This window comes from Periplaneta americana, chromosome 13, assembly GCF_040183065.1.
Source record: "Periplaneta americana isolate PAMFEO1 chromosome 13, P.americana_PAMFEO1_priV1, whole genome shotgun sequence".
In the NCBI taxonomy this organism is placed as follows: Eukaryota; Metazoa; Arthropoda; class Insecta; order Blattodea; family Blattidae; genus Periplaneta; species Periplaneta americana.
In genome coordinates this window covers 102,312,937-102,326,894 of record NC_091129.1, presented here as the reverse complement: position 1 = coordinate 102,326,894, position 13,958 = coordinate 102,312,937, and the positions used below count along the sequence as shown (strand labels likewise).

Sequence of the window (13,958 nt, the reverse complement as noted above, 5' to 3'; positions counted from 1 at the left end):
AATTAACCATATCTTTTCGCTTTGAATTTCATTTTAAGTCCGGTGTTATTCGAGAGTTCAATTAACTGTTCTCTATCACTCAATGAAAGTTTGTTATTTTCAATGTTACAATGAAAGGAATCACGAACCCATGAAAATTGTATTTATTTTATTTATTCATTATTATTTAATCTGGTAGAGATAAGACCATTGGGCCTTCTCTTCCCCTCTACCAGGGGATTCGCCATATTTACTTGCAAAATAAGTTTGAAATTGTGACCTCAGAGTTGTATTATTGGTGTACGATGTACAGTACGTGACCATTTCAATGTGCAGACTGGGTGTCGGCAAAACTATTAAGAAAGTAATAAGTACATGAAAAGGTTCAGTACTTTGGTCCTCTGTTATGAATTCGAGTGGTCCCTGGATGGATTACAGGCGCCAGATTTGCAGGGAAAAGATGGCGAGAAATACCATATTCATAGTCCTTTAAATTCCTCTTTGGTTGTTGAGAGTAGAGTGGGAAGTCACTAGACAGGTAGGGTAATAAATTCCATTATATGTCAATACTGAGAGAAAAAGTGAAAGGCAATTGCCATGTGTCATTTCCAAATTGTGAGATTTTCAGGTATATTAAATACGCAATTCGTTTGAATTTTATTTTTTCTTCTGGCGTTTTTGAAGGACCATAAGGGCAGACCAGATGTGGTCCGCGTACCATAGTTTGAGAAACGCTGCCAGTAATCAATAGCTGATTTGAAACGTGTATGCTTATTACATAAAGAAGTCATATTAAAAGAATGAAATAGATAAAAAAAAGGTAACTCTTAGAATCTGTATCCTTTAGGGCATCTATATTGAAGACACCTGTTAAAATGATATAATCACAGAGTTTAAAAACATGATATAAAATCACTTCTAGTTTAGATAAAAATGTATAAATGTTGTCATTCAGCCCCTGTTAACACCACACATTTTACACAGTATGCATTTATAATTATGTGTCTTTATTAAATATTTACTTCTCTGCTCTAAATAAGAGACTAATTGAAGAGCGAACTTTCAAGACCTGACATGTCACTCTTCAGAAAATGCCACAAATATGTATCTCTGTAATAAACAAATTCTTTTATATGTTGAAATTTGATAATAATCTATAGCAAAAAAAAATATCTTTAATATTTCACCAAAAAAAAATATTTTGTTAATTGCAAAGATGCAAGATTTTTTACATCTGAAGTGTATTTTATGAAAATGGACATGTCAGGTTTTGAAAGTTTGATTCTCAGTTTCGAATAATTTCGAAAGATTCAATTCTGTGTATAGTGAAACCTCTCATTAACGGACATCGAAGGGACGGTACAATCTGTCCACACCTGGGAGGTGTCGTTTATTGGGAGGGAGGCTCCCCAATGTAACAGTAAATTTATAATATGCATTATGTATCCCTTCATGCTTTAAATGAAATATATTACTGTAATTTAATTCTAAGTACAGTATAGTACAGTAAATTCTTGCAAATTTGAACTACAGTAGATAAGACCGAAAAAGAAAATACAGTACTGTGTCATGCAATTTTATTCTAGATCTACAGTTATGCAGTACTGTAATTTACAGTTTTCAACTTAACCTTTATGTTCAGGTGCCATGTCTCTCGAAACAGAACAACTGATTGAAGTGAAGAGAATAATCCTACTAACCTTATCATGTGTTGAATACAATTTCATGTCGCGGAAACCTTGGACTCATCAGACAGGTTAAATTTTATGACTTTGATTATCCATCCACTTCCAGCTAACAAAAGATAGCCGGCTGGGCTAATGGTATACTCTATTTTTTTTTCATGGAGTGCAGTTTCATAGAAAGGACTTTGCCGACAGACCTTCTACTGCCCCCTACTAATTGGTTGTCATAAATAAATATCTTCCTTACGGTGACGGAAATCTTGTCTTCTCCTGTCAGTAACCAATCACAACCCTTGTTCAGAAGAATTGACAGGCTCCCTTCAAATCCACGTGGAGGCAGAGTTGCTGCATCTTTTCCGAATTCCAAGAATCCCGTCAGTCTCATTTCAGGGTCACCAGGATTATGGCAACTGTGCAATGTTGGGACGAGGGGACAGGCAGGGACGTCACTAGGGGGGTGCGAAAGGGTGCGCAAGCACCCCAAAAAAAATCGGAGCACCCCTTTCCGCACCCCAAAGGACATTTAAAGTCCTGATTTGAGCAATTTATTTAAAAAAATACTAGGCATACGTTATTTTGAAGAAAAAAACAAACATATTCCTGTAAGAGTGTAAAACAAATTTCATTAAACGCGAGAAATAAAAACTAGCCATTATTCAAACTGTACATAACATTTGACACGTACGGCTTTGTCATAAAGAGAAACTTGAGTCAGAAGATGATTACTATGTGGATGACTTTCAGCCAATTCTTGATAAAATTTTAAATGAATTGGAACGCAGATTTTCTGAAAATAGCTCAATATAATTAAAGGCATAAAGTGTTTGCAACCCGGATCTAAGAATTTTCTTGGATGTGAAAAAAACTGTGTCCCTTAGTGCATCGTTATGGATGTAATGAACAAAGTGTGGAAGCCGAAGTGAAACTAATCCCTAAAACAATTGAATGTTATGAGAATAAACATGATGTCACTACTGACAACATTTTAAAATTTGTTAATTTTCTTTAGTAGTATAAATTGGCATTTCACGAAATTCACAAACTTTCCATAATTTCTATCCTAACACCAGCATCTAGTGCGGGATATGAACGTGCATTTTTGTGTTTACGCTGCATTAAAACTTACTTGCGGAACAGAGCGGGCCATGAATGTCTCAGCTATCTCGCAGTCCTTGCTGTAGAGCAGGATTTCCTAAAGGCACTGGATATTGAGGATCTAATCGACAAATTTGATACTGCCCATGGTAATCGACGTATAGCTTTATATTAGGAAACTCAACACACATTCCCAGAGAAGTAATAATAATAATGATAATAATAATAATAATAATAATAATAATAATAATAATAATAATAATAGTAATAATAATACATAGTAATGTTAATAAATAGATGTATAGTATGCGCGCAACTGCATGAGAGAACATTTTGGATTTTTTATGTACCACATTTTTACAGCTCGCACCCCATTTTTACAACTCGCTCCTCATCTGCACCCCCTTTGCTCTGATCCTGGCGACGTCACTGGGGACAGGATGGAATTGTCAGAGGTGTTTGTGTAGGAAGCCATAAATCTGTAAGTGGGTGTTCAAAGGAGCCACCGAACTGCACTCCTCGAAATAAAATAAGGTATAGCCTACGAGACCCTTATTGTCTTCTTTCATGTTAAGGAATTTCTGTACTAAATTTTCCATTTTTGTAACATATTAGGTCTTGAAATCCAAGTTATGTCTGCAGTCAGGAGCTAAAGCAAGCTTTAGGACTGTGAAACATTGTCCGTGTCCGTGTCCGTGTCTGAGAGTGTCTGTAAACGGGAGTTAAATTTATCATTATTTCTATATTATTTCAGTTGGAACATAAAAATCTGTCCATATATGAGGAGTGTCCGTATCTTGGGGGTGTCCTTAAGGAGAGGTTTCACTGTACATATCAAAATAATAACAATGATATAACATACGTATTCCGTAACTTATAATGAAATAACGAAACAGTTTTTAAAATACCTCATTGACGAATGCATCAGTAACGAGATTTCCAATATTGCATTCTCCTTTCTTGCATGCATCAGAAGATTCATCTAGCAATACTTTAGTACTGCCTATCACTCGATTTGCTTGAAAATCGATTTCCTCTTTCCAAGGCCTCAGCGCTTCCACAGTATCTGGATCTGCAAAAATGTACAAAAACATCTTTAAAATAACGAACATAAAATTTAGATTTTTTTATGTTACATGTTAATATTTGCTACAGTACTTGTAGTGTAGTGTAGTGTAGTATTTATTAGCTGTCGTTATAGCAAAGCTAATGTCATTGTCAAATTACATGTGTGAAATTATTGTGCAAAAATGAAAAATATTCTATTGCAACACTAAAGATAAAACAAAATGATCACAAATACTCCTTAGAGTTTACAATTGAGAGTCAAGATTATCAAAAATAGGCTAATATCTATATGAAAATTGTAACACACTGATCACAAATATTATTTGATACGCTCTATTTATATACAATAAAACAAGAATTAACTTAACAATTTATGAGAATTTCCTAATATATTACAAAATAATAATAAAATTCAGAGAAAGAAACCTAAAAAATACCTACAGCTTGATTTTCTAACTCAAAATATTCTTGCACAGAATACAATGGGTTTCTAAGAAGCCACGTTTTCACTTTGACTTTGAATATGTCTGGTGACACTTCCTGTGTTTCTTGTGGTAACATGTTGAACATCCTACAGCTCAACATGTTAGGACTACTTTTAACTTTGGATAGTCTGCAAAATGGCATTTCCAGTTTTTCTTTATTACGAGTATTATACTCATGTTTATCCATCCTACTGGTGAAGCCATAAAGATTTTTCTTGATGTAAAGAAGGAGCTTGAAAGTAATGGATAATTTCCCAGGATAGGTTACTATTCTTATCACTAGTAGTACAGTAGTGGAGTTGCCACTTTTCGCCTCTGGACAGGCATTTTCTGTAGCACTGTTAGAACAGCTATACCGCTGTGACTTGGTCGCCATTTCCTCGTTAGTAGAAACAGGGTGGAGCACAGGAAGTTGAAAAATGCATTTTGATAGGTGAGGCTGTATATGTTAAGCACCAAGAGGACACAAAAAATCAGGCAAACCTCTTAAACGAGTGTTGGATGAGGTAGAAACAAGCCTAAAAAGCCTAATTCGTGAATGATGATGATAATTATGTCTGTGTTAATATTCTTGCATACCTGTAACAATTATGACGTGACCTGTTAGTCACAAAAATTCAGTGAGTACTCTTACCTTCCACAACAGATTTATCCAGAAGTATCGGTTTTCCTTCCCAAGCTGCAAACTCTCCCTGTTCGTCAAACCAAACTGTTATATTGCCCACATACTTAGAATAAGCATAAGCTTGGACAATCAGAACCTTGTGGCCATTAGGTTGTTCCACTATTACTGGATAGTCATCGACTGGTATTTGATTTCCAGGAACAGGGGTCCCTGCAGAAAATCAAATGTAAATTAGTGTATTTCTCAACAGTGGTGACTTTACAAATTAAATTTGTGGCTTTCAGTTACAGAATAACCCCTTCGTATGATCAGTCAGTTTGTTAGTTGGGTTAGACTAGAATTGGCTGAGTTGGTTGGCAGGAGCAGCGCCAGAAGTAGGGCTTTATTGGGCTTTCCACTTCTCACAAGTCTGAAAAGATAGGCTGAAATTTGTTTCTCAACAGTAAGAATCCAATTTACTTATGGTACTTTAATTAATCTTAGGTAACAGATGCACATCTGTGAAACAAGAAACAAGTTGAACATACGAAGAAGTTACAACTGCCAACAGCTATAAAAATCTAAGCATTATCCATGTTGAATCATTCGTACACTACTTTTAACACTTGAATATAAATAAAATTGATTAAATGGCGATCTTACTCGTATTAATTATGTAAGCATGTGCGACTTACATAATTAACACGAGTAAAATCGCCATTTAATCAATTTTTTATTTCTAAGAATTATGTTATTTCTTTAAGGCTAGGCTGACCAGACATCCCCGATTTCCGGGGACAGTTCCCGGTTTTGAGTTGCTGTCCCCTGGAAGCAAATGTCCCCTTTTTGTCCCCGGAAATTAATTTTGTCCCCAGAAATTTTGATTTTGTTTCAATGACATTTTGCACTTGAATATTTAAGTATCGTGATGAAACTGCTGTTATTCATGCACATTTCTGAACGGTTCTCAGTATGAGACAGAAGAACCAGCAAGCATAGTATGAGATATTCTGCACTCTTTGAGAAGAACATACGATATACCATCTTTGTCTTCATTCACGTTGCATGGAAGCGTTAGAACTGCCACAACGTTTACTTTTAAGTAGTTCAAAAAATGAAAAGTTTTGTGACAAACCAACACGTGAAAATTGGTGTGATGTTTTTCAACATTTCAAAAAAAAATTCTATTCCATTTAAAAATCTTCTCAAAATAGTGTCATTACTCATGTGCCTTTCAGTCAGTAATTCGTCAGTTGAAAGACTTTTCCCCACAATGAACTCAATCTAGACTGATGAAAAGTCAAGAATGAAAATTGAAACAGCTTTGTTACAAGTGAAAACAAACTTTTATTTTCCATGTGAAGAACATAGTGTGAAGCTGTATGGGGGTGAACAGATCCTTAAAAAGATATATTCTTCAGACCAGTACTTGTAAAATGTGCGTGTTAGAATTCAGTGTGCACAATATCATGTGAAAGACTTCAATACACGCGTCAGTACTGAAATTGAATTCTTAGTGGCCATAATTATGTATAGAAGTTATGTGTGTTTATTCATTTAATTCAGAGGTTAAGATACTCTACAAATTCAGTGTGTAAAGTTCTATAATTGTATCTACTGTTACATGTAATTTCTGCAACAGTTCAACGTATAGTGACTAGATAAGTGTTTGTGGTTTCTCTTGAAATTGCCGATGCCCCCTGTTGGACCATAAAAAATCTAGTCAGCCTATTTAAGGCATGAAAAGGATAAAATTTCTATTTTCTCAATTTTTTAAGCAAGAGACTTAAGTTTTTGTATTCAGTAACCCCTTGTTATTAGTAGGGTTGGCACTTTCCCTATCACAACACAGACTTACAGTTACATACTTTCAGAGTATAGTTACTGACGTGAAAATGTTAGGAAAAATTTCACAAACGATTAGGGAAAACATGGGAATTTTACTTTAAGCAAGTAAGAAGATAGGTTTGGAAGTAAAACCCGAGAAAACAAAGTACGTACTGGTATATATGATTATGTCTCGTGATCAGAACATAGCACGAAATGAAAATATAAAAAAACCGTGCGTTTTTTTAAAGCGAAATGTGAAACCACACAGTATTTGTGTGCACTCAAAGTTGGGTTTTGGCATCTTATCAGCCCATTTGAGTTCTGTGGATATAAGGGAAAAATTGTGACGGTGTTGTGTATGGTTCCTGGGGTAGCTCAGTCAGGAGAGCATTCGTGCGCTAAGTGAAGGGTCCCAGGATCGATACCCGGCCTCAGAACAATTTTTTCTTAAAATTATTCGAAATGTGAAGTGTTGCAGCAGTGCCATTCTTTTACTACTTTTGCTTTACCTTCACTTCAGCGCTGCTGCAGCAACCGTGCAGCAAATCCAAACATAGCTTTACAAGTTTTCTGCACGATCCATCATGGCAGGATGCATGTTTTTGTCCTTTGCAACGTTTATTATTGTTAAAATCGTCTAGCAATAATAATTACATATCATTATCATGTAATTCGAAAATATTTAACATGCTAGGTTCTTTTAAGGTTAAATTTATTACTGCAGTAATAGCAGCCAATATTAATCATCCACCATTTTTTACAGTCAGCTGACCGAATTGTGTTTCTTTCAACTCTCTTTTTGCTGCAGCAATGCATAAAGTGCTTTAAAAAACCGCATGGAAATTGGACATTTACCTTGGAAAATGTGGAAAAATTCAGGTACCTTGAGGCAACAGTAACAAATATAAATGACACTCGAGAGGAAATTAAACGCAAAATAAATATGGAAAATGCCTGTTATTATTCGGTTGAGAAGTTTTTATCATCCAGTCTGCTCTCGAAAAAGCTGAAAGAATTATAAAACAGTTATATTACCGGTTGTTCTGTATGCTGAATTATTGTGCAGCTTGTGTTTACCTGTGTACAGAAAGCTGTGAGAATGTCCTCCAACAATGACATCAACATCAGGTACTGCTGCAGCAACCTCCCGGTCCACATCCAGACCTGCATGAGACAACGCGATGATGATGTCAACACCTTGGCTCTTCAAGTTGGCTGCTTCTGCCATCACAGTCTCAATTTCATCAAGGAATTTCAGTTTCCCTGTACTGGACAGCTCCTATCCGACATTATAACACAACCATGTTTTCCAATTTCACACATTTTATTTCCTTATTGCACAAGTAGCTTGTAAACGTAATAAATACGAGTATTTCAGTGAACAAAAGTTGTACGTCGCATGGTAATATAATGAATCCTGAATATCATCACCCAGAGTCAATTACTTCTTTTCTTATTTTATAGACAATGCTAAATTATTTTATGCTCGACAATGCCGAAATGTAGTAATTATACACCTGGTAGTAGCCCTTTAATGCACCTCATTAAAGTACACCTATTCATTATAATTCAGTTGTTCAGCCAATGAGAAATCACCATTGTACCATTATAAAACCGCAAGTATCGATTATTCTCGGATATGCAATCGAAAGACAATTAGCGAAAAGTCACGGAGGCTGGAAATCCAATACTGTCGCAGAAGGTTATGTTCTGTTACTATAATAATTAGCGTTAATTGTAAATAATATTCAAATAAATTCAATTTGCCATCTCGTTTTTCAATTCTAAATCAATTTCCAGGTTATATCAAAATTAGTTCATGTTATTCTCAGATTATATCAAGGTCAATGACATTCGTGCCTCGGAAAAAATCAATACTTTCGCGTCTGCGCACATCTCACAATTCAGGTCAGTTCCGTTCCTCACTTACATAACCATAACATGAATACTTATGAATAATTTCAAGTTAGAAATATGGTCGAGCATAAAAAGTCGTATGAAATTTGCCTATAATGGTAATTAAGACGCTCGTATGAAAATTATGAAACTCGAGCTCGTTTCATAAACAAACATACTCGCGTCTTAATTACTACCATGATAGGCTCGTTGCATAATGTACTATATAAATCCTGATCATGCTATCCAAGTTGCAAAAGTGTCACAAAAATATATCGGATTACACTGCTCTGCTGATTTAGTAGAATGCGTTTGAGTCTAAAGAAATCAGAAAACAGTCAACATTGTCTGCTGTTGTGACGAGAATCCAAGCCCCCGCATATCAGTAAGGCATCTTGTCACAAAATGTTCACGTCTGAGTATTTTTGACAAGGTAAATATCAGTTAACACTTAGAAAACGAGCCAAATATTAAGAATGTTGCTGGAGAATTTGAAGTAATCTTTATTTATTAATTTTTTTGTTTCTTTATTTATCTATTCACGCACTCACTCACTCACTCACTCACTCACTCATTCACTCACTCACTCACTCACACTTGTTTACTTACATATGTATTTGTTGATTTATTTGCTTATTTACTCATGTATTTATTTATTAGTTTTTTATTTATTTATTTATTATTGTATTTTATAGGTACCAGTAAGTATATTCTAAGAAATAAAATTAATTTGTATGGTAACGTTGTATCAAACTCAATTTTTATAATGAATTAACAACTCTTAAATGCCCATTCCCTTATGATCGATGTTTTCCTGTCCATAGTATTCCTCGACTTTCTTGCTCTACTGCTTGCCGGTTACAGGGGACTTGCTCTGCGTGTTATACCTAAGTAAGTGGACATTGACTTTCTCCTATATCGACAGAGCAGTGTACATGTATGCTTCTTGTACTGTATCATTTTGTGGGTACAGGACATAGAGATTTAACACTGTCAGTAAGAAACCTAGCTATGTATAAAAGCAATGAATAACTAACTTAATTACGTGTCCCTTTTTTATTTTGGGACTCTGGTCACCCTAAGGTAAACCTACTGCAAATCCAGAAGCTAATGGAGAATCTGCTAACGTAAGATGAATTGAAAAAGGTGAATATCTACAAATGATTTGCCATCATTATTATTAAAAGAGGGAAGTTATTATTTTTTGTGTAAAATTTACGTATATTGAGAAGTTATTAAATCTACTGGTACCGGTACCATCCTGTGTACATAATGTGTTGAACAGTACTTACATAAAATGTTTTAAGAACATAACCAAGGATTCCAATTTTCCTGCCTCCTCTCTCAATTACTATAGACTTCTTGTACTTTCCCTGAATGCTGGGTTCTTCAGAGTCATCTATGTTGACAACAACATGTGGTGCTTTCATGTTTTCCAAGAATGGTACGACCCCTTCAATCTTGTCATCAAATTCATGGTTGCCAAGGGTCTGTAAAAGAACATCAAATACCTGAGTTTAGAATGCAATTATCTTAGGAAATACAACACAATACCAAGTGAACCGTCATTAATTTCAGGAGGTAATTCCTTTAGTAAAAAGCAACAAAAAAAATCGAGTACAATTTTGCTGTGTTTTCAATAGTTTTTCAGAAAAACGTGAAATTTTAAACATGTGAATTGTGTCATCGAGTAACGTTGTAATCAGTGGCCGAATGCACAGTAGTTGGTTAAGTTCCAGTGAACAGGACGTATTTTGAATAGGGGATCGAAAGATCATTGCGATGTAGGTTGTTTTTAATGTCGTAAGAAAAAAATACAGATAGTGTACTGTTTCTAACTTTTTGTTTTAAACGTGTAGAGAGAAGCTACAAGCGGTATTTTACTTCAAACAATTAGAAATAATTGCCTCCCACTTCAATTTTTAAAGTACTAAACCGGTAAATTTACATAAAAGAAAGTAAATTTTCAGAGTTATCCTTAAATGCAATTGTTCATTTACATTCCTCGTCCTTTTTCATTCTAACTTACAAGCGCTGTAGTATGTATCTGTTGACTCCATGAAATAACCTTTTACAACGTTGTCAACGGTTCCATAGAATTTATTTATTTATTTATTTATTATTTTAATTGATTATTTAACGACATTTTATCAACTGCTATGGTTATCTAGTGTCTGAATGAGATGAAGGTGATAATGCCAGCGAAATAAGTTCGGGTTCCAGTGCCGAAAGTTACCCCACATTTCCTCTTAATGAGTTAGGAGAAGATCCCGGAAAAAACCTCAACCAGGTAACTTGTCCCAACCAGGATCTGAATCTAGGCCCGCTCATTTCATGGCCAGGCATGCTGACCGTTACTCCACAGTGATGGATTCCCATACAGTTTAAAATTGCTTTGAGGAACGAACATGTACCGGTACATTTGTTCGGATCAAATTTCTGCAAATTTAAGAGACAAATATAAAATTCGTCCTAATTCGTCCCATCATTTATTATCAGAATTCACTGCACTCTTAAAATGACTGAGGATATTGGGAATTTAATCGATAGTGTTCCTAAAATGCGCTACTCAACGTTATGTTTAAAACTTTTTTTTTTCAAAACATAAGCTGTGATCGATTTTCATGTCGATAACATCTCGTAGATAATTTGGACGGAGTTACGCAATAATAGACCAACCGACAATTTGAAAAAAAAAAAGTGAGATATTTGCACAAATCTGTTGATGGCAGGCTAATTTAACTTGGAAAAAATCAAGAATGCGATATCTGAATTTTGCTGCTATTTATAAGCAAAAATTCGTTTATTGCATAAAATTCATTTATTTTGCTTTGAAATATTAATTCAACTGCTGGTCTCTTATTAAAAATCGGTTAGCCTTTTTTGGTATTATTTATGCTATTTTTTGTAATAGTATGAATGTTATAATACTTCTTGCATAAAATGTTTTATAAAAACAGATTTATTTCAATGACCAATATCTCGAAACAGGTTTTTGGCGCTTGGTCTTTTATTGCGTAATTCCATCCATTTAATATAATCTCTTGTACAACAATTAGTATATGTTTATGAACTCTGTAAATATTTGATTAAATTATATCTTATCTTTGTAAAGTGTTTTGGATCTATGAGAAGTACAGTACAATAAGGAAAAGCGTTATTGTGCAGTGTATTATTTAATCGAAAGTAGATTAGTCAGTTGTTCTTGTTACCTACTTTTATTTCAGCCACTGTAATCGATTTTCATATCGACAACATATCGTAGATAATATATAGTCTTTTTTTATGAACTCTATAAATATTTTATTAGATTATATCTTATCTTTGTAAAGTGGTTTTGATTTCTGAGAAGTACAATAAGGAAAAACTTTACTGTAATGTATATTAATATTTTATTAATCGAAAGTAGATTAATTAGTCGATAACACATCATAGATAATTTAATATAGTCTCTTGTACAACAATTCGTATTTTTTATGAACTCTGTAAATATTTGATTAAATTATATTTTACACTTGTAAAGTTTTTGATTTACGAGAAGTACAATAAGGAACTTTACTGTACAATATATTAATATTTTACTAATCGAAAGTAGACCAATTAATTAACTTGTAGTACCGGTACAACTCAACCTATCCTTGATTTTCCGTAATTTCTCTTGAGTGCGAAGACTAACTTTTTTATTTGGTTATTTAACGACACTGTATCAACTACGAGGTTATTTATCGTCGATGAGATTGATGATAGCGACGAAATGAGGCCGGAGATTTGCCATAGATTACCTGACATTTGCCTTACGGTTAGAGAAAATCTCGAAACCCAACCAGGTAATCAGCCCAAGCAAGAATCGAACCCGCGTCCGAACGCAACTCCGGATCGGCAGGTAAGCGCCTTAGCCGACTGAACTACGCTGGTGACTAAGACAAAGTTAGTGATGAGAACGAAAAGAAATGAGTCACGGACCTACTGCCTTCTATCTAAACTATTCCCTAATTTTTATCATAATTTTTCTAAATTAAACGGATAAGAGTGCTTTCTTTGTTGCTCTGTCACCTTCAGGGCCTCGAGCAAAACAAAATTAACAACGCAACCGGCATCAATAGCTAAAAAAAAATACAATAATAATAATAATAATAATAATAATAATAATAATAATAATAATAATAACGGTATTTCGTTCAGTCACTATGTCTGCCTGTCTGTTCTTTAGTCTTTAAAAGTCATTGATTAGAGCGCGTTGATGGATTGTGAGGTAGCAGTTTTCATTAGAAGCTCCGTCATGCAATTTTGCTACACGATGTGTTTTATCTAATGTGTGTGTAGCATAACATACATGCATTTCTATAATGGTGGAAAAGAACATAGGAAATTGGATCTTCATGTTTTCTAAAAAAACAAATAGGCCTAAATAGAAAATAAAAGCATTCTTTTAAATAAACAATACAGTATAATCAATAACACTACGTAGTCTACATGCTTAGTCAGCAGTCCGAAAAGACTGGTTGTAACCTCATAAGTTCATGACACCAATAAAGTACTACTCACGAGGCAACTAAACCAGGAGATAATGGAGTGAGGAACACAATAAATAAAAATAAAATAAAACAAAGTAACTGACACCATAAACTGACTCTAGCTATTATTATCGTGTTAAGACACAAATTCATAAATTGAAGACATTGTTATCAAATATCCAATTGAGGCCTGAGATCAAAAACAGGACTTGTCATCAATTTTGGCTTTATGAGCGACCCTTCCTCGTTTAATTTAAAATGGAATTTGTCACGTGCGTGGAACATTGTAGGATTCTAGCGTTAAGTTGAAAAATGACTATTTCCCCTTTTATGTTTCACGTGCTTCGAGATTCAGTGTTAAAGAATCAGCATCCCAAGATTCTGGGAGTGAGTTGTGGAACAGTAGAGAGACCCAATTGAATACTGTGTTACCGAGGGACCTAATACAAGTCAGGAGAATGATGATGATGATGATGATGATGATGATGATCGTCTTATTAATAATAATTTGGCAAGACATAGCTTATGTTTTCACATAAGGCAATAGTAGGCAAAACTAACTCTTCGATGAAACAAAGCAAATGTATTTTATCCTACATGTATGATGGTTGCAGATGCTGTTGCTAGTATTCACCACAGATATATAGTAGATATAGGCCATTCGTTATCGAGTGAAACCTACTTGCGCGTAAAGGGAGGAAGAAACTGGACTGAGAAGCTTCCCTCTCTCGTTACGCTCCCACTTGCGGCTAGCTAGCTCACTTACTCCTACCATAAGGTTCTTACTATGAGCTACGGCGCA

The 13,958-nt window shown here is 34.6% G+C and overlaps 1 protein-coding gene across 1 annotated transcript in view; it reads right to left on the bottom strand.

Annotated features, from left to right (window-relative positions):
• LOC138712176 (apyrase) overlaps positions 1–13,958 on the bottom strand; it is a 34,165-nt gene that overhangs the window by 8,086 nt on the left and 12,121 nt on the right. Inside the window, exons 2-5 of the mRNA XM_069843672.1 lie at positions 9,935–10,132; positions 7,824–8,025; positions 4,947–5,147; positions 3,668–3,831 (exon numbers count right to left, since the gene is read on the bottom strand). Coding sequence (XP_069699773.1) covers positions 3,668–3,831; positions 4,947–5,147; positions 7,824–8,025; positions 9,935–10,132 — 765 coding nt within the window. The remainder of the gene's footprint in view (positions 1–3,667; positions 3,832–4,946; positions 5,148–7,823; positions 8,026–9,934; positions 10,133–13,958) is intronic.